At 41.0% G+C, this 21,416-nt stretch overlaps 1 protein-coding gene across 16 annotated transcripts in view; it reads right to left on the reverse strand.

Annotated features, from left to right (window-relative positions):
* The window catches only part of BAZ2B (bromodomain adjacent to zinc finger domain 2B), a 183,808-nt gene that overhangs the window by 21,262 nt on the left and 141,130 nt on the right, over nucleotides 1–21,416 (reverse strand). For 11 of the 16 annotated variants that reach the window (XM_081004894.1, XM_081004889.1, XM_081004895.1 and 8 more), the window contains 9 exons: nucleotides 19,792–19,857; nucleotides 17,819–17,884; nucleotides 16,782–16,826; nucleotides 16,487–16,513; nucleotides 15,153–15,218; nucleotides 6,465–6,605; nucleotides 5,287–5,541; nucleotides 3,009–3,223; nucleotides 2,444–2,518 (listed from right to left, as the gene is read on the reverse strand). In XM_081004894.1, coding sequence (XP_080861020.1) covers nucleotides 2,444–2,518; nucleotides 3,009–3,223; nucleotides 5,287–5,541; nucleotides 6,465–6,605; nucleotides 15,153–15,218; nucleotides 16,487–16,513; nucleotides 16,782–16,826; nucleotides 17,819–17,884; nucleotides 19,792–19,857 — 956 coding nt within the window. The remainder of the gene's footprint in view (nucleotides 1–2,443; nucleotides 2,519–3,008; nucleotides 3,224–5,286; nucleotides 5,542–6,464; nucleotides 6,606–15,152; nucleotides 15,219–16,486; nucleotides 16,514–16,781; nucleotides 16,827–17,818; nucleotides 17,885–19,791; nucleotides 19,858–21,416) is intronic. The other 5 variants (XM_081004888.1, XM_081004884.1, XM_081004886.1 and 2 more) reach the window with 2 other exon arrangements.

Raw genomic sequence — 21,416 nt, forward strand, 5'->3', positions numbered from 1 at the left:
AAAAGGAGACAAGTTTGAGGGTGCTCATCAGTTTCTAAAGTGTAAATAAAGAATCAAGGATGGCCTAGTATTCTTAGCTATTCTTAATAAACAGTTCTTAATAAACTGTTCTCCCAGTCCAAAATATGAACTAAAAAGAAAAAGACTATCATTGGCAGACAGTCAAGCTGCTTAGTTTATTGTTTATTTTATTTTATTTTAAAAAAACAGTCCATGCAAAGAAATGTAGGCACCTCAGGTGTAAACATCTGCATCACTGTTATTGCAGAACCAGTTGATGTGGCATTTTTGATCTTGCACTGGCATAGCTCTTGGAATATTTAAGGCTGAGATTACAGGTTTTAGGACTGGACAGTGAGCTTGAAGATTTTTTTTAATCTGCAACTCCAAAACTCATTAATTTTTAAAATGCTTATTTAATTCCCTTAGGAGATCACGGCATAGTGGCTTAGGTAGCTCTGATGTGAAGGGCAACCCAGTATGAATTATTCTAGTCTTCTAAGTAAGTGCCGCTGACTTCTTTGTTTGTTTGAGTTCTACCAGCTACGAGTACACAGATTTTGCCTTGTGGCAAAGAGGCAAGTATACAAACTATGCCATCAGTTGACTGAGAGCCAGAATGTAATGTTAAAATAACAGTTTCTTCTTCTGCTAAAGCTAAGGACTGAAGACAACATGTAAAGGTACAAAGGAGCACTATAGCATCCAGGACACAAATGAGGGTCCCTAGAAGAAAGGAGATTCCGACTAAACATCAGGATGAACTTTCTGACAGAAAGAAGTGTTCGACAGTGGATCAGACTCCCACGAGAGGTGGTGGACTCTCCTTTCTTGTAAATTTCTGTCATGTATTATCTAGTTAAGATTCCTGCATTGCAGGGGGTTGGACTAGATGACTCTCGAGGTCCCTTCCAATTCTACCATTCTATGATTCTAAGTCATGTCTCAGAAGCGGAGTGCAGTATGAAAGCTGACCAGTAAAAATACTTCTCTGCAAGACTTCAACAGATGTACAGCAAGAATGTTTTTTAAAGGTAGTGATCGTGAGGTAAAAACCAACTTGCAAAGGGAATTCCTGTTGAATAAGTAGGAGTCCTCAGCTCAGCCACACGACAGTTAAGAATGAATGGAGATGGAAGGAAGGAAGGAATTAAATTGTCATGTATGATGGGCGGGGGTGTGGAGAAAGCTAAGGATGATGGTAACTAAGAAGGAAAGATTTTAAAAAGCTATGTTTATATAGGATTGTTTGCCAACTTCTTGAAAGGAAAGCCAAAGGAATGAGAGAACCATGAACTCCCCACCCCACCCAGCAATCTAGTACTTACAGGAAAAAGAAAACTTAAAGTTGCCCCTGAGGTAAGAGGCAACAAGGAGGCATTTTCCCAAAGTGGGCTGCTGGGAAACATCAAATTTTCATTTGCCCATGGACAGAAAGATGGAATTTATATAGTATAGGGAAGTTAATGATTGGACATGCCCCCACAGACACAGCCATGAACCCTGCATGAATTGGGAGCCATTACTATCAGCAGAAGTTCACATATTTTTCTTCCTGAAATTCTTTTAAGTCTCATTTTATTTCTTCTATTTCTCTCCTGTTGTTCTCCTTTACTTCTTCCTTCTTTCTTCTGAGGTGCATTAAGGGAGGAGGGGAAGGTAGAAAAAGGATTAGAGACACAAGCATTGGAAGCCAAGGACTCAGTAAGGACTTCTTTGCTAGACAAGAAAGAAAAACGACTGAGGAAAAGGAAATGAAGCCTGGCTATGCATACCCACATGGCCATGCATACCTCCTGTGATTCACAATCATTTCAACTTAAAATTCTATGGTAGATGGAGCTGTTATACTTGCTGTATGGAATTTTGTTTTGCATAATGGAGAAAAATAGGGGGCATATATTATCATCCTTAAAAACTTGACAGTTTATGCTTAGCAAACAGATACTGATTACCTCAGTAACTGAATTATTCCCTAGGTGTACCACAGGAAATACTCAGTTTATATAGCAAAATCTGGGGTAATTTTAATTAGTTACATGAATGATTTGCAAGTTTTTCAAGGTGATTAGGGATTAACAATCTGGCCCTGCAAATCTTCTTGCAGAATGAAAGTTCCAATCAGCTTCTACTAATGCCAATGACAATTTGACAGCTCCAGACACCTTCAAATGAGAAGTGATATTGCTTCTTTTAAAAAAAATGCAAAATGATTTTCTTCTCATTCTGAATCCTCCTAATCCACCAAACTTCATGTGTCTTTAATGGATTGTGAAAGATAAGCCATGGGCCTTTTAAAAATAATTTCACATATTAATTTAATAATGGGAGTTACTAAAAGTTTTTTTCTTTATATCACACGATTCCTGTCTTTGGAACTACTCTGTATAACAAATTTAAATGAATGCAAAATACTGGAACATTTAAAAGAAATATCACTTACTTCCGAAGTTTGCCTTCAACCATCCACTTATCTCTCCTTAAATTTGACATATAATCTATGTTCTTATCTATTTCACTGTTAAAACAGAAAAAAGTTTAATTACTTAGATAATTAATTGAATGATATCATCTATTAAAAAAAAGTCTCAAAGGGCACCTCACTATACACATAGGCCTACTACATATTACATGTATCACGAATAAATATTATAGTTGGTTAGTTGAAATATCACGTTGGTAAAGAAGCATGATGCCCTGACAGGGTTTCATTAGCCAGCCCGCCTTAGATAATTAGATAACACTTACCTGGCTGCTACAGAGTATTTAGAACAGGCGTGACAAACCTGTGGCTCTTCAGATGTTGTCTGTCTACAACTTTCATCTCTGATTAGTGGCCCATGATGGCTCATGTAAGTTGGAGTCCAAGAACATCTGGAAAACCACAGGTTTCTCATCCCTAGGTTTTGAGGTTCAAACCTTATGAAAACTTTTGCCGATTTGTTGTTATTTATTTTCTTGTTACCAGAATCGAAATATAAAATTCACAGCATGCACAAGGCACTTACCTTATAACACTTTTGCTACATGCTAACTCATTAACAAGGAAGGCAAGTACGGAGGCTTTCTGAGCCGGCGTGTGCGCCTGAAAAGCTTTGGTTTTCAAGCTCTCTGTGAGTTCAGTCTGCCCACAATGGCCTTCCATGAAAATCTGCAGAATTTCAGATACGTTGTCTCTGTTGATGCCAACGTTCAGCAAATGGTCCCCGAGGATCGTTTTGGCCTGAGAAAGAAGTGTGCTCATAAAATAACTGTTCAGAATGGCAGCATAAATGCATTTTTGTTATTTGAAATCAAGGGGAAATAATGCTAAGGCAGAAGCCACGGGCACCACCATCCATTGACACCCCAGAATTTCTTATTTATTTGTTTAGCTAGTTTGTTTCCTCTCCACAGTTTGCTCGCAGACCCAAGAAGCTGGTTTTTAAATTTAAGTAGTTATTTATATTACTATGCATACACTTTTTGAATGAAAGTTCCTTCCCTACACAAAAGCAATTTATACATTCCTCCTGTTGACTTTAACAGTTCGGGGGTTTGTGCAAACATTACTGAAAGGACAGAAGCGAAGAGGGGGATGAATGCTTGACAACAGCTTCATTCGTTGGCTCGTAAAACTCGGGATTGATTTAAAAACAAAAACATGAGTTTAATAACCAGTTTGAGGGGTCACATGAGGGGACAGCTGCTCAAAGGAAAGTCTCTGAAAAATACATTTAGGTAATTCTTGATTGCAATCATAACCTTAATATGAAACCAATTCAGTGATAAGAGACAAGCTTATAAAGCAATGTCTGGAATAACTTTTGATGAATGGATTTATAAGGCTTTAAGAGCTAGATTATACTCACCCCTGTTGAAATCCAGAGATGAAAGCAGAAATTGTCTTTAACGGTTAATAAAAACAGTAATCTATTCTTTGATGACATCTGACGCCCAGAACTTGTGCGAATTACAGAAAACTAAACGACTAGGAATATTGTACTACCATGCACCCATAGCACTCACTAGATTCTTGGTACTGCATTAGGTGAAGGAGCAGGGAAAGCAGCTGCCCCAGATCAAAGAACACGAGAAAAGCTCCGCTAAATCGGGCTAAAAACCTATATATATATTCCAGCATCCTAGTCACATAGTGCCCAGCCAGAACTGCCTATGGGAAGTCTGCAAGCAGGACTTGGGTGAAAAATCACAATGACTTCAATAGGGTTAAGTGAGCAAATGGTTGTAGCCTTGTTTTATAGCAGAAGTGCTGCAGTGGCAAGGGGGGTGGAGGGTAAGTGGCTGTGGCACTCTCCCTTTGACGCCACTGCCCTTCACCAGGGCAGGAGGAGGCAGCAGTGAGGCTGGAGGAGGAGCTCTGGACTGGCAGCACTAGCACCCCCGCATTCATCCCACCCCATCCTTGTCTCAGCAAGTGGCAGCATCACTGTGTCCAGGAAGAGGCCTGAGCCACTTTGCTTCCCTGCATCCCTCCTTCCCCTCTGCCCCACCATGCCGCTGCTGGATAAACATTTATACTTCAACTGGCTTTGGCAGGCTATGTGTGATCAGCATACCAGCTGAGCTCTCCTCAATTTCTTGCTCTCACTGGTAGTTTAGTAAATTGCAGGCCAAGTTTGCAAGGAGATAAAATGTAATCAAACCAATAGCAGTCTCAATTATTTTATTTTTTATTTTTTTGAGGGCCTGAAGGATTGGGGAAACCCCAAGGTATCCATAAATGGTTAAAAAAGAAAAACCTATATTGTTAAAAAAAACACCACTAAGTGGGGGTGGGGTAAAAATAGAATGCAGTAACCTTGAAGAAAGCAGGGCTGGCTGGCATAGCAAACTGGACAACTGCACACTGTAACATTTTGTTGCACGTCCAACTTGTTCTAATAAGAATACACTTTGTCATTTATAGATGCCCCTGATGCATTGCTTGACAGCAGATGAAGAGCTAAACCTGCCTTTTAGGCAGTACCACTTCAGGATATAGCTGGGACTCCCATGACCGAATGCTCCTCCATACAATACAATAAAATAAAACCCTTGCACATAGAATAGGTTCCAGGGACTCACGCTTCCCTGACACGAAAGGGTCTCTACCCTCCACCTTGTATTTATGTATAGGGATTTATGTTTTGTTACGAAGAGCATTCAATTACTACAAAATCTGGGATTTTGAAGTGGTAGAGCCCAGACACACATTTATATCCTCCTCTTCTCTTTGTGAAAACTGGCACATGGATTTTTTTCCCCTTGTCTCACACCAAAGTTACCATAAAGAGTATCCATTACCTTGTATCCTGCTATCAGTCCTGGATCGCAAATCGCAGCTGAGAGCAGCCTCACAAGCAGGTCTTGTACTTCTCCCATGCTGTCGCCTATGTTCAACAACCCCTCTTGAAGGACACTTAAGCTGGGGACATCCAGGTTCACATCAAAGCCAAGGACTTTACCAAAGTTGCGTAGAAACTGCACCACCATGAGACAGTCTGAAAAAGTACTTCCGGAGAGAACCAGGCCCGGGATGCGAGGCAACTCTGGCAAAGGCTGGAAAAGAGAGAAGTGTCACCTTGAATGAAAACCGCTTGCAAAGCTAATGCAAGGTAAAAATCTAAAAATAAATACATAAACCCCAATTAGTGCCTAACGACACTCACACACTCCAAATCACAATAGCGCAGCTACTTCGGGGGGGGGGGGGGGACACACCCATATTTTCCCAGCAACCATATATTTATTATTATTTATGAATGGTATTTCTATGCTGCCCCATAATTAAAGTTCTCCAGACTGTATACATAAACACTATTGCAATACAAATGCAACTGCAGATAAATTTCAGTTTCAGTTCTGGGAAACACGACCTTCTCTTAAGAGTACTGCTTCCCTGAGGTATCGTGCAAAATAAGCAAACAGAAGCCCTACATCAGTTGCACTACTGATAATCCAGAGAGAGAGAGAGAGAGAGAGAGAGAGAGAGAGAGAGAGAGAGAGATAAGAGAAGTTGCAGTATCAGACCAAAAGCCTGTCTAATCCAATGTCCTTTTTCCAACAATGGGGCAACTGGATGCTGCCTTTGGAAAGCACACAAGCAGGAACGATGGAAATAGCTGCAATGCAAAACTTTTAAAGAGGCATAATGGAGGCTACTGGAGAATTCTAAAAGAGCTGGCTTGGCAAAAGTCTGCTAAATAGGCCACCTGAGGTCCGAACATTCAAATGTCCACTGCTGATTAATAATAAAAAAGACAAAGAATGCCATTGTCCTAATATTTACTTTAGAATTACAATTTGAATGTAGACCACACTTGAAATAATATTATCAAGTAATCTAAAGTAAAAGAGGAATGGTTGGAAAGGCAGCCACAGTAAGAAAAATTAATTATTGTAACAATGGCAGATGAAGGAAAAGAGGAGCAACATAAAAAGGGGCAAGGAAGTAAAAAGTAAATTTACATTATTCTGATTACCTTCTGGTCTGCTAAGCACATATCTTCATTAGGCTTCTTTAGCTCCTTAGCCATTTCTAATTCCAATCTTCGCTGTTCCAGTTTACGCTCTTTATTTAATCTCTTTTCATCACGTTTCTCTTGTTTTAACCGCTCCTTTTCCTTAAATAGCACAGAAAGGATAGAAAATTAAAGCCGCACATTCTACTTACAAAGGAGCAATTTAAGAATTTGAAAAGCAGTAGTTATACAATCTTAATAATCACTACAGCAATTAAACCATGTGGATTTAAAATAAAAGGCAACACACAGAAACCCCAACTTTTTTAAAAAAGGAAGAACCATCCTGAGGGTTAGATGATCTGCAATACTGCTTTTTCAAGCAAATGCCCAAGTCTGCAAGAGACATCCATTTTCCTCACAGGACTTTAAAGAGACAGTATACAGATGACTTGTCCAATGCTAAATTTCTGCCATTGCTCAGTAGTGGTCAGCTCTAGGATGTGCTTTCAATGTCATGAATTAATCCTGTAGTAGGTAAATAACATAAACAAGTGTCTCATGAATACTTAAGAGTGTCTTTCTCTCACTACTGGAGAACCCCAGCCTGTTCCTAAATCCTTAGGATTAAGGAGGTTTCCCAGAGTTGTGTAGCATGGTGACTAGGGCAGGTTTGGGCCTCAGCACCTCTTCTTTTCGAATAGATTAAAATAACTAACTAACTAACTAACAGTGGTTGAGAGGGAGAGTAAAAAGGTAAAGGGACACCTGACCGTTAGGTCCACTCGCGGACAACTCTGGGGTTGCAGCGCTCCTCTCGCTTTATTGGCCGAGGGAGCCGGCGTACAGCTTCCAGGTCATGTGGCCAGCATGACTAAGCCACTTCTGGCAAACCAGAGCAGCACACGGAAACGCCGTTTATCTTCCCGCCGGAGCGGTACCTATTTATCTACTTGCACTTTGATGTGCTTTCGAACTGCTAGATTGGCAGGAGCAGGGACCGAGCAAAGGGAGCTCACCCCGTCGTGGGGATTTGAACCGCCAACCTTCTGATCAGGAAGTCCTAGGCTCTGTGTTTAGACCACAGCGCCACGGCACTTGTACTCAAATGTGTGATTGCTCCTTAAGTAAAATAGGAAGAGTGTATTTGCTATGCACCATGGAGGTGCACTGATTTTTCAACCCCTGAGGCTACCAATCATGGGTATATACCCAGATATTTGCTCCAAAAGAAGACAAGTCTTCAAAAACAATAAATGCTCAGGCTGCTCTTGTGCAGTAGATGGGCGGCAGCAGAGGGAGGAGGGAATCTTCTCTTCTGCTGCAGCTCCTAGGAGAAAGATGGCACCCTGTTTTGAAGGAGTGGATTTCCAAGGTACAAAGGTGTGCAGGGAGCTATAGAGGAAAGGGAGAGGTGGGAAAGGGCCATTCTGTGGGTTAGGATCCAAGCCACTGTCTTAATTTACTTTTTAGGGGGGGGGGCAGGATGTCGTTTCATGTTGCCGGGATTCCAGCTAGTCGTATGGGCAACTATCAGCCATTAACAGATCTCCATAAAGCCACAAGAAAGATGGCAGAAGTACATGCAACAAATATATGTGCAGAATGAGACCCAGAAACTGCTTTAGAACAGACACAAGCAGATTGGAATAGACTTTACTAAACAAGACATCTGAATCAGTGCCTCGTGAAATACAATCAAATGAATTCTTACCACACGGTATAGAAAAAAATATGTATTTTTAAACAATTACTTGATTTGACTGATGCTGAGAAGTTTTACTAAGGTGGTTTTACAGAGGTGGTTGCAGGTGGTCATATAATATTGTGGCTTTTGAAATAATGCAGAATAATATATTTGTTCAGCCAAGTCTTCCTCTCACTGCACTGCCTTTTCTTGCCCATATTATGTGTCCCTCACAAGGCAAATATCAGATTCGGGGGGATAGCAATTTTCATGGAAACCACAGTGCAGGGGCCCAAACATAGCTCACCGGCGACTGCAATTTAAATAATAAAAATGACGCACTTTGAGTGTGTTCATAGATTTAACGTATTATCCATGCCATAAAGGGGGAAAATACACAAATAGCTTGTTCATTTTATCTACACAAGCGGGGGGTGGGGGGGTGGGCAGGGCAGGAAAATAAGTGTTCTTTCCAGAGGGATGGGGTCTACAGTGAGGAATGTAAAATTATATTGTTTGTTTTAAGACAACACAGCATTATGGAAAAACATAGGCAATGCAAAGGAGTGCTTTGACCAATTGCTATAAAACTTTACAACATCTATGACTGTAAACCCTTTCTGCCAGTGCATTTGCAATATCACCTCTGGTATATGGTCAAATTTTTTTGCCTTTTATGATGCTGCTGGGTACCTTAGATTTTTGTTTTGGGCTTAATTAAAAGTGAGAATCTGTTTTCTGCGACAGTGACTCGCACTCAAATTTAAAAGGCATAAATTTTAAGATACAAGGGAATACTGGAGGTCGCAAGGAGAATAAAAGAACGCTAATAAAGCAGAAGTTTACACAAGGCAGATACAAAAGGAAAAATCCCCACAAATACTGGACAGCCTGGCAGAAGATCAAACCATGGGTGCATTGCAGAAACAGGCATGTTGGTGTGTGTCTGTGTGTATTTACCACCCTTTTAAACATTTATCCCAGGATGCTTTCCAAAGCAAATTACGAAAAACAGCATAAAGATATAGAATAATCAAACCAACTACAACAAAGATATAGGATCAACAAAATCAACAAACAAATAACACATGGTGGCAATTTTAAAGCTAGTTAATAACCAAATGATGGGCCTTAAGACATGTGTAGGTATCACTATACCAGTGGAAAGGAGCTTTGTCAGTAGGTCTTTCAACCTGGCTAGTATATATGCCAAGAAAGAGAGAGCTCCACAGTCTTAAATATACATCCACAGGCTTAAACATACCACCAGTAGAATGCCATTGGCAGTAAGGCTTGAAAGAGGGCAGGGTACTGAGGTCTAGGATCCACAGGATCAAACACCTCGCCCCCCCCCGCCCCATTCTCCTAAAAAGTCCAAAATACTATGCTAGCTCTGCAGCTGCTGTAGCAATTTCCTCTCTCATTAATATCAATAGCGGGGGGGAATGGGGGAAGCCCAAAAATGTGACAACCCCCCCCCACTTTCTGCCCTAACTGGACTCAGCCAGGAGGACTTAGGAAGTGGTGGCTCTTCCACCATGGGATCTCTCCCGTCACCATGTGCTATGATATTTCCACCCTCTGCCCAATATTGGCTGTGACAATGGGGTCTGGGCCACTGGGTGTATGCTTACGAGCAGGGGTGCCATCTTGTCCTCAGGATTGTGGGTGCCTGCCACCACAACAATCCATGTCTGAGCCGCCCCCGCCCCCCCGAAAAAGGGTGCTTCGCTGGCTGGCTGTGGAGGGTGGAGCTGGACTGCTTCTCTCTCGGAGGCAGCATTGCTGCTGCCTGCTGGCTTTTCTCGTACAGTGGTACCTCGGGTTACAGACACTTCAGGTTACAGACGCTTCAGGTTACAGACTCCACTAACCCAGAAATAATACCTCGGGTTAAGAACTTTGCTTCAGGATGAGAACAGAAATCGTGCTCTGGCGGCAGTGGGAGGCCCCATTAGCTAAAGTGGTACCTCAGGTTAAGAACAGTTTCAGGTTAAGAGCAGACCTCCGGAACGAATTAAGTTCTTAACCCAAGGTACCACTGTACTTTGTGGGTGCCTGGCCCCCACAATTATATAATTGTGGGTTCCCAAGCAACCACAGCCCCTTGGGAGTTGGCTCCTATGCTTATGAGACACAGTAGATCTTGTTTTTCCATGGTCTACCGTATAAAGAAATACTGCATGGCAAAGGTACAGTGTGCAGGGGGGAATAGTCATGGGGAGAGTCTGGGCAATAGATGCAATCTATTGGTGCATTTGTGCATGGCCTCAATACCTTACACGAGGGCACACTGGGTAGAGAAGAATCACGCCGATTGGATTGCAGTGCAATTTAAATTACCTGAGTACCAAAATACTCAGCTTGCAAATAAATAGTGCCACTTCTTTGTGTTGCTCAAAGAAGGTGCTGTGCATCTTAAAGGCTCAGGAAAACACATTTGTTGGCTACACACAACCTGCAGGTCCTACTGTACTCCTTCCCCCCCCGAAGTCATGCTATTCTTTCACCATTGTGCTGGGGAAATGACATTTAATCATCTGCAGTGTTACTTACACCAACTTCAAATTAATAAAACATTCTTGGCTCTCGCACTCAATTTTATCGATTTTAAACAGTCAAAGTGTATACGCAGAACACTTAAAACTGAAAGATGGGTTTTGTTAAGTAAAACTAGGTCTGGAATCCCGCACGGCATGTTCAATAGGAAACGAGGTAATATAAATCTTTAGCAATGATGGAATATCCACAGCACAAGAATCACCCGGGTGCTGTGAATTTAATTCTGCTTTCAAACTGCTTATTAGACAACTTGTGAAACCTGAGATACACTCCCATATTATGACTGCCTACAAAACTGCTGACAGAGCTGCTTAGTGATAAATGCATGTTTAACAACCTTTTGTTGTTTATTGATCCTCTGAGAATTGGGTTGGGGGAACCTATAGCATAATGATAATATTTTGCTACGCAGTTTTATGCAAGTAAAATGAATTTAAGTTTGTATTTGCTATTGTCTGGAATTTTAATGGCTAAAATAAGAGAACTCAGGAGAGCCCCGAAAAAAAATATAATCATGGCAACACAGCCCATACCATAAACCACTCAAATAGTCCACAATTTGTCATGATACTACCAATACAGAAGGGAGGCCATAGTGAATGTCCTACTGGTGGGCATAGTCAGATGTACAGTGCCATCAGATTGCGCTTTCTCAGCACTGGCACCCAACGGAATTTCCTCTCCAGGGAGTGTGAGTAGCCCCTTCACTCTGGAGAGAGTTGATTGTTCTTATTATGAGGACCACTGCAACACTTATGAAATGGTTTGTATTGCTGTTATTTTAACACATTTGGATTGCTTTCTAATTAATGTTTATCATAGGTGCCAATTCCTTAGGGCCCTGGGTGCCTGAGCATAGCTGTCAACTAACAGATTTGAAAATAGGAGACCAGCAGCCTCGAAAATAAGGGGTCAGCAGCCAAAATAAGGGATTTTGTTATTGTAAAGAGTTACATACATTGGTAGGATTGACAGATGCTGTCAATCCAGCATGAGGCGGTTGCGGTGCTGCCGTGGCTGCTGAAGCGCCGCCCTTCTGCGTCCCTCCCCATCCCCTCCTCTTCCGCCTCCCTCAGGCCGCCTCCTCAGCTGCCACCACCGCTGCCGCCTCCGGGCTCGCGGGCGGCGTGGGTGAGAGTCTCTCTCCCTCCCCCCCTCTCTCTTGGGTGGGGAAGGGCCGATGGAACTCCTCGTGCCAGGACGACGGAGCCAGCGCTCTCTCTCTCGTGCGGCGGAGGAGGACCCTGAGCCACTGCTTCCCTCCTGAGCCGGGCGAGCATGAAACCTGGGAAATTTAAGGGCCATCATCAATAAGGGACAGAAGCGGGACATGGCGCTGGGACAAGGGAGTTTCCCGCCAAATAAGGGACGGTTGACAGCTATGTGCCCGAGCATCCATAAAATTCCCCATAAATAGGCCAGGCACCCACAAATTTTGGTGCTATGGCAATGAATCCTGAATGGCAACCATGGCCCTGGGTACTCATGGTTGCAGGGCCAAGCTGACACACCTGATGTTTATTATCTATTTGTTTCTGTGGTTATAAACGGGGTTTTTTGTTATTTAACGGATTTATTGCAAACCACCCTGGGATCGAAGGGTGGATAAACAATGGAATAAATAAATATTGTCCCATTTCACTTTGCTCGTTATTTGTCATTTGCAACTGGAAAACTTGAGATATTGATTTAACACATACCATCCCTCTTTATAAACTCTGATGATTCCTAAGGCACTATCTCATAAAAGGTTACCTCCACTTTTAATTAAAGTTACATACAAGAGAATGCACGGTACTGAACAAAAGCAGGGAAACAGCAACATAGTGCAGGGCTCTGGCAATCTTTAATCTGGCCCTGTCTACACAATCCAAAAGCCTGCTTGAATAGGCACTTCAAACATGGTACTTCAAAAGGTATGAAACTCCCTTCCATTTTCAAAATTAAAGGTAATAATTTGGGGTGCTGTGCTGAACACATCTTTCACAGTTGCTAAATATTTTGTTTTAGTTCAGTTTAGTCCTTTCTGGAGTTCAGTGGTAAACCGCCTGTTTTGCTTACAGAAGGACCCAAGTTCAGTACCAGGAACCTCAAGTTAAAAAGTTCAAGTAGCAGGTGATGCAAAAGACCCTCCTCCATCCAAGACCCTGAAGAGTCACTAGGAGTCAGAGTAGACTGGGGGTTTCTTTAAACATAATCATAATAATTTATTATTTGTTCCCCGCCCATCTGGCTGAGTTTCCTCAGCCACTCTGGGCGGCTTCCAACAAAAGACCAAAAATACACTAAGATGTCACACATTAAAAACTTCCCTGAACAGGGCTGCCTTCAGATGTCTTCTGAATGTCAGGTAGTTGTTTAACTCTTTGACATCTGATGGGAGGGCGTTCCACAGGGCGGGCGCCACTACCGAGAAGGCCCTCTGCCTGGTTCCCTGTAACCTCACTTCTCGCAATGAGGGAACCGCCAGAAGGCCCTCGGTGCTGGACCTCAGCGTCCGGGCAGAACGATGGGGGTGGAGATGCTCCTTCAGGTATACTGGGCCGAGGCCGTTTACGAGCTATAGCATTACTAGATTTCCCTTACAAGAGGACTCAGAAATAAATTCCACTTGCTCTTGTTTCAGACGAGGGAATTGGCATGCTACAGTTTGTTTCTTTTGAAATCCGAAAAGCTTCGCTGAATCAAATTTTATCTGTCTCATGCAATTTAAAAACATATCTGAATGGATTTTTTCTCTTGCTGCGTTTCACAACACTGATATAAATTCCTTTTAACCGCAAACTGTTTAGTTATATGTGATTTTGCTTTACTTAATCATCTCTATTTGCAATATGTCCAATTAGATTTTTTTAGAGAGATTTGATTTGGAAAAATAATAAGAATTTTAAAAAGAAGTTGCAGACTTTTTAAATGCTGGCCTATGGATGTGTGATCATTAATAGCGCACACTGCAACTGGGCCAATTTGCTCTTATTTATTTTATAGGCTGTTGTCATACAGTGTATCTCATAATTCTACCCACTGACAGCCTTTTCTAAAAAAATCCAATAATGAAGCACTTTATTTAAATAAAATTAAGTATCATATTAAATAAGGGCCCAACCCTTAAATATTTTGCTGCAAATCTCATACCTCTAAAATTGATGGCACCAGTAAAACAAGAATGAAATAGGCATTGCTATATAAGCACTGTCAGTGCAAGACCAAGGCTTGGATCCAAAGGTAAGCAGAGCGAAGGATGCTCATGAAAGGAAACTTCCCCATCATTTCCTCTCCACTACAGCCACCTATATCCCTACCAAAGCTTTGGAGGGCCTTCAGATGTGGAACGCAGCATGGAATGTGGAACAGGGCATGGGGGATGTTGGTGAAGGTGGTGTTGTCCGAGCCTGTATCTCATGCTCGATTTAGAAAGGAAGATCCCTTGTCCTTTGAGATTGCCTTTCAGAAGGGTCTGACAGAATGTTAAAAGAGCTTAAAAGTAAATCCTGAAGGATATAAGGTATCTAACGAAGGAGGGCATGAGAAACTGCAATGCATAACTTGGAACAGATTCATTAATTTTACATTAATCAGGACAAAAGAAGGGTACAGTACAGCATGATGCTTTGAAAATAAGGTGGGAAGAAAAGGCCATACCCTACCAAAATGCTGATGGCAAAACCCACCAGAGTTATAGTCTGATTCCTCAGGTGCAGGGGATGAGAAAAACAAACACTGCTTTGGAATATTATTCACAATGGTCGATCTGCCCCCATGATTTACAAATAGTTCATGTCTCCAGTGTCACTGTTCAAAAACTTTACACGGTTTATGAATTAGAACTTACAAATTGCTTTGATTTACATTATATAGGTCAGTGACCCCTGTGATCAGCTGCAGGTTTTCAAAACCTCCACTAGTGAAAGGCTTCTTCCTCGCTACTCTAAGGTTGCGTATTCTATATTCTAATGCTTTTACATCAGGTCTAGGACCCCATAGTTTTGAGAGTGTTGTGTACGTTCTATGCCAAGCCTTGTCTCTTCTGCATACTAGGTCAGACTACACAGGCAGGCAGGCAGATTATGCATCTGCATAATGAACCAAATAGTTACCTCCATACTATGGCAGTTTTCAGAGTCCACAAAATAAGACCAACAAACCTAATGGAAAGTACTATATATACACTTGTGGAGAAATAAAATCACATTTTGCCACATAAAATTTAGAAGTATGAAATGACCTAACAGCAAAACACAGAGGAAGCAGATACATTTTCCCCATTCAACGTAAGATGATTTTGAAGTTAGTTATCAATTCAGATTTTTAAATATATATATATTGTAGATCGACGAAAAGCTATGTGAAGAACGGGGGGGGGGCAATCACCCCATTTCAGAATTGTGGTTCATTTTTATTTTTTTCCCCTGTGCAAAGAATGAGGAAAATAATATCCCGTTTCAGAGTTCTGTACTCACCTCAGCTTTTTTGCGTGCCTCCATGGCTTTCATAAGCATCATATGCTGCCTTCTCCTTTCCCGTTCCTATTAGAGCAGATAAAATCAGAACAAAGCAGTACTCCCACCTCAGGCATCACATATTTTTTTTCTTTTTTTTCCAAAAAGCTCAACAGGACATGTTTAGCATTAATAGACAAGTCAGGGGTATATGCTAAATAAAAGACGAGAATAGCCAAGTTTGTGCATGTTTTAGTTCAGGTTTAGAAAGCAAATACAAGGACAACTGAAAGCAAAAAAGGTACAGCGATGAACATGGAGACAGTGTAAAACAGAAGCATACAGATTTACTTATGGTCAGTTGTGAGGCTCCTTCAGAAGCTGGCAGAAAAAAAAGCATAATGGTTGGCTGGAACAGGTCAGTTACCTTACATCTGCTATAACGGAAAGCCTGCAATTACTAATGGAGTGGCCAATTAAGCAAAAGACTGTTAATGCAGATACTTTGAAAAGTAATCAAAAGCGTTTCTTTTAAATTTAAAAAATAAAAATAAAAAGCATTTTGACTACATATTGGTAGTAAATATGTATCTCTGAATATAAAATTAAGGATGCAGTCGATGGGGACTGAAATCAAGCTGTCAGTTTTAAAACTAGTTTCAGATAAAACTAGTCATACACGAATAAGAATGCAATAAGCTGATCATGTTTACTGTTGCGCTTAGGTAAGACACAGAAGCCGCACCATAGATTAAATTAAGGATATTGTGTTGAGTCCTGGACTGAAACACAATGCAAAAGAGTACAAAACTTGAAGCTTCATTATCGGACCAAGATAATGTGGGTTTACTTTATTTTTTTCACATTCTGAAGGACAGCATGCTCTTCAATCCAATTCAGACTAAGTATTCCCAATTGTGCGATATTATTAAAAGTTTTGAAAAACAAAATTTCGTTTGAAAAATGAAACAAATAGGATTCCCAGAATCAAATGCAGAAGGTGCCTAGTGAAAATAGCTGGTAAAGCCTAATATATGTCGAACACATAATTTTTTGAATTTGGCTCCAAATATGTACTGCGGTCCAACTTAGTACTATGGCAACAATAACCCTGATATCAAGGCAACAGCCTTGCATAGAAGTCATAGGGGTCAATTTATATAATAAGGTAAGTTGTGTTGTTTTGCTTTTACAGACAAGACAAGCAGATGTATGCAATGCACTGTGCTGGAAAGCCATGCAGCAGTATGTAATATGACAGCAGCCAGTGCTACATTTTATGCATTGCTATGACAACCATATCACAACCAAATCACAATGCGGTGTTAGATGTACAAAAATAAACATACCCATACCATATCTAGTCTATGCCTCTCCAACTCCTGGTAGAAAGAGTTGGCACAATATTATGAAACAGAAATCACAAAGAGTCAAAAAACCACTTTATAAAATCCCCAAAAGTTCCCACTACCAAAGCAAAGCAAATTTACCCCATAAGGTGAAGGAAAACATTTAAGCAGAAATAAATAATTTAAAAAAAAAAATTTTTTTTTTAAAGTAAAGAAAATTTGAAGATTTGCCCTCCAAAATAGTTTAGCTATATTGCATTAAAATAGCATTTATTTTTCTTATTAAGTGTTCGGTACAAACCTGATGCTTCAGAAGAACAGCTTGCTGTCTTCTCATTTCCTTTTCCTTAAAAACATGAAAAAAGAAAATCAAATATATGATAAATGACTCTTTCCCCATCCCCCCCCACCATCATGTAGGTTTTTCATGTTCTTTAGTCCCCATTTTTCTGTCCCCCCCCCCCCCGTAATAACCTGAATCAGCGTATTGGATACCTTGAAAACAGAATGAATGGAAGAGGCACTGGAATGAATATTAAGTCATGTCAAGATCAGGAGTAAGATTACAAGCTTTCCAAATGCTGCAGGTCAATGATCAAGTACGATTTTCATATTCTATGCAACAGAGAAGTTGTATGCAATTATCATCCAAATCCTAGTTCCAAACTTACTGCTTGGTTCTCAGAAAGAACCCGAGTTCAGGTTAAAAACGCAAGGGGTCCTTTGTGAATGCACAGCTCCTTCTATGAGCAGAGCAGTAAATTTGGACTCAAACCAGGATCCATCCCAAGAGCTGCATGTGCTTCTGTTTGCACAAAGAAGAGTAGCTGACCCTGTCCCTGCTACAGCCTCTCAGATGGTGCATCTGATCTGAAAGAGGAGTTTGCACTGCTTGGGACAGAAATTAAACTAAGGGGTTGGGAAGGTGAAACCCCAAAATCCTTGTTGTGCAGTGACAGCACTTTGGTACACTGGCCTTGGTGTTTTTTATTTAAACCATCGGTGCTGCTCCCCAAGAAAATACCCAGAACTAGTACATGCATTTTTCAATGATTTTTTTTTTTACTACATACACACAAACTGTGTACCAGGTAAGCTTACAAACGTAGTGATATTTTTCTAAACACTTCATGTACACATACAAAACATACAGAGACACAGACACATATGCATAAAGAATAAAAGATACTGGATACATTCCGACGATCTATTTCTGTTACATTTTTGACACAATATCATTTGCTTATGTGTTCAATCATACAGTCGTGTGTGTGTGTGTGTGTGTGTGTGTGTGTGTGTGTGTGTAAGATAAAAACTCTGGTGCTTATCTAAACTAACCTTTATTCGTTTCTCGGCCTCCAATAATTTGGCATTTGCTGCTTCTTCCTTCTTTTTCTTTTTTGCCTGTGCATGCAAAACAGGTCCCAAGGTCATGCAATGGCACCACTACAACTTGAAAGTAATCTCAGACTAGAACAAAAGCTTCATGCCTCACAAGGTGCGAAACAATACCACACATAATGTGTACATCATAACAGATTTCTTCCTCAGTACGTTCTGCATTGTGAAAAACTCATGAGTTTCGGTGGCAGAGGGAGTGGAAATGTACAATCAAGGAACACTTTATATATCAAAATGAAAATGTAAAACATTACTGGTGAGGACTGAACTTTCATTACTTTTCTTCTAAAATAGCAGGGTTTTAGGGGGCGGAAATCATTGGTTGATCATTTAAAGCTTTCTAGTGATTGAATATACCTAATCTGTAGACATAATTTCGAGAGCTTAATTAAAGCCAGGGGTAAGGAACTGCTTACTGGCACATTATCAGAACATTACTCCCTGCTTAATGTATTAAAGAACTAGTATGACAACTAAGAATAAAAAGAAATCTGTTGCCAGACAGATCAGAAACTGAGATTTAAAATAGAAATCTTAAATTTAAATTCCCTCTGACATACTTTATACATGGCATGGATACATTATACAAACCAACTGTTTACGAAACAGAGACTAACAAATCTTTTGAAAGTATAAACATGCACACTTTTTAAGATTAGAAACATGCTGTTCAAATGTCAGCTTCAAAGGTGCTTTCTTAATCCTTGTTGCTTGTTCTGATAAGTCAATCAAATCTTTTTATTTCTCTTTTCTGTCTTTGCATTTTAATTTATTGAACACCTATAGAGTTGGGTCCAGAGTTTATGTTCTGCAAAGGGATTCTTTTGTTTGCAGATGGGGCTGCAATCCCGTGGAGGCTCCTGCTAGAGTAAGGAAATAAGATGATTTTCACCAATTCTCCCTCCTCCTGCACTCTCTAGCATCACCTCCCATGTTCTGTTCAGTCCCTCAAACCTCCAGAAAATTTTTCAGAAGACACAAGGAGCTGCAGAGAGAAGGCAGAATCTCTGATAATCTTCCCCTCCCCCCCCAACCCTTTCTCCAGCAGGAGCATCCCACCTGCAGAGTTCTGCTCACGGAAATTCTGGATTCAACCCACAGTGTTTTAGGTACATCTCACGCTCCAGAAGAATCCCAAAGAGTACTTATACACTAATGTGTTTATTAAAGGTAAAGGTACCCCTGCCCATACGGGCCAGTCGTGACCGACTCTAGGGTTGTGCGCTCATCTCGCTCAAGAGGCCGGGAGCCAGTGCCGTCCAAAGACACTTCCGGGTCATGTGGCCAGCGTGACGAAGCTGCAACTGGCGAACCAGCACCAGTGCCGCACACGGAAACGCCGTTTACCTTCCCGCTATAAAGCGGTACCTATTTATCTACTTGCACTTAGGGGTGCTTTCGAACTGCTAGGTGGGCAGGAGCTGGGACCGAACGACGGGAGCTCACCCCGCCGCGGGGATTCGAACCGCCGACCTTACGATCAGCAAGTCCTAGGCACTGTGGTTTTACCCACAGTGCCACCCGCGTCCCTAATGTGTTTATTACTGAAGTCCAATTCATCAGATGTAAAATGAATTTGGTGCACATGACAAAATGAACCCAAGTCTTTAACTTGTTCGTCTTTTATGTGCTGCAGAACACTTTGCTGTTTTGGGTCAAACATGCTACTACTCCCATGGATATCCAGGACGCATGCGCTTCCCTAAAATTTGCATGATCAACTGGTTTTACTGATGTGCCAGACTTAAGAATTTGCAGGTTTAGAGCCATAGTTTAAGGATGGATTGGGATTTTTTTTTTTATTTTAATGACAGACAGTGTGACACTCTGATGCAACACTTGATGAATTCCTCTAACAGACTCTTCCTTGCATATTCCAGTAAAAGCTGGCTTCATTGAACTGATTATACCTCTAATATTTGCTGAGCCCGAAGTTCTTTTTCAATTCTGATTTGCTGAATTCTCTTAATCTTTTCCTACGAGAAGAAAAGCTTTCATTTATTTTAAGCAGCAGTAATAACGGATCATATCCTCTACAGCCCACCCATCCAATCCTGTTTCCAGGATGCGACAACATACCACATTCTGTCAGGCTTCACTAGATAAGGCAGGCTTGATTTAATGTGCTTTGAACTAGCAGTGCAATGGCAAGGGCCTTACACCTGCGACATGAAGGGTGCAAAGGATGAACTTTTTGCTCCAGCTGGTTAGGGATTTGCAGGCACTTGTGGTGACAATGTGGTGTTAAATATCTCAAAGGGCTCATCCAGACTTCCACTTGTCATGTCGTCGTCCCTCCAGAAAACCCGGGGGCCTAGAACTTCATCTCTTGTCATCACTATCTGCCTCAGTTCATCAAACTCCCTGAAAAAAGTTAGTTCAGGCAGTGGGGTCTGACCTATATCTTCTGCTGAGATAACAGATGCAAACAATTCATTTAGCTTATCTGCTATCTCCTCATCCTCCTTTAGAACACCTTTAATCCCTTGTCATCTGAAGGTCCAACTGCCTTCCTAGCTGGTCTCCTGCTACTAATGTATTTAAATAATTTGTTGTTGTTGTTTTTATGTTTTATTTTATAGCATATTAACCATTGAATCCTATATGCTTCTGCTCAGTGGGGCTTACTTGCGTATATTATTGCAGTCTGAAAATTTGTTTTAATGAGCAGCCCCATTTTGTTTAATTATCCTAGCATGGATTACTGAAATTTATCATAACATTTCCCGTAATTTTCTTTCAACTGCACTTCCCAATCTGTTGCATGCAAATGGAAATCAACCACCTGAGACAACTGTTGAAATATATTATGCATTTCTAGCAAGCATCTTATAAAGACAAATATTCAATCCTGTGTATGCCTTCTCAGAAAAAATCCCACTGAGTTCAGTGAGGCGTATTCCCAGGTAAGTGTGTATATGTTCATTTATATGCAATACAGCCTATTGACTTCCACAACACTAACTTCTGAGTTGGCATGCACAGAACTGGGCTGTAAATTTCCTCACTTCACATTCATGGTATATTGTGCCTTCATACTGCCCAGGTCCAGTGTAAGGATTCCTGTTAAAAACTGTACAACCTATTTCACAACCTTAAGGTGCTAACTGCAAACTGCTGTTAATAACAGGCGCATAAATGAAGACCAGAATCTAATACTACTACTACTACTACTACTTACAAAAAAGATAAATTTAACATAATGCGTTTAAGATCAGGGTGAAACTGGCAAGGTCTCTCAGATAAAACTCGATGTAACAAACTCGGTAAAAGTCTCATTCATGCTTTGTCTGACATTGCAGTTTGCTTAATGGTTTATTAGCCAGCTCATGCCTTCTGTCAGATAAAACCAGAGTGATTTAGTCTTTTGTCACAGCTAACTTACAGTTAAGGAAGACTCTGTTTTGGCAGAAATCCCAGACCAGACCTTCAGATTCTAATGAGTTTGTCATCTGATCCATTACCAATATATTTAGCAAGAAAAGCCTTTAAACATGGCTGCCGACATTTTTGACAATTTCTGCTCCCCCTGCCC

Source organism: Podarcis pityusensis (assembly GCF_964106645.2).
Source record: "Podarcis pityusensis genome assembly, chromosome: 1".
Taxonomy (NCBI): domain Eukaryota; kingdom Metazoa; phylum Chordata; class Lepidosauria; order Squamata; family Lacertidae; genus Podarcis; species Podarcis pityusensis.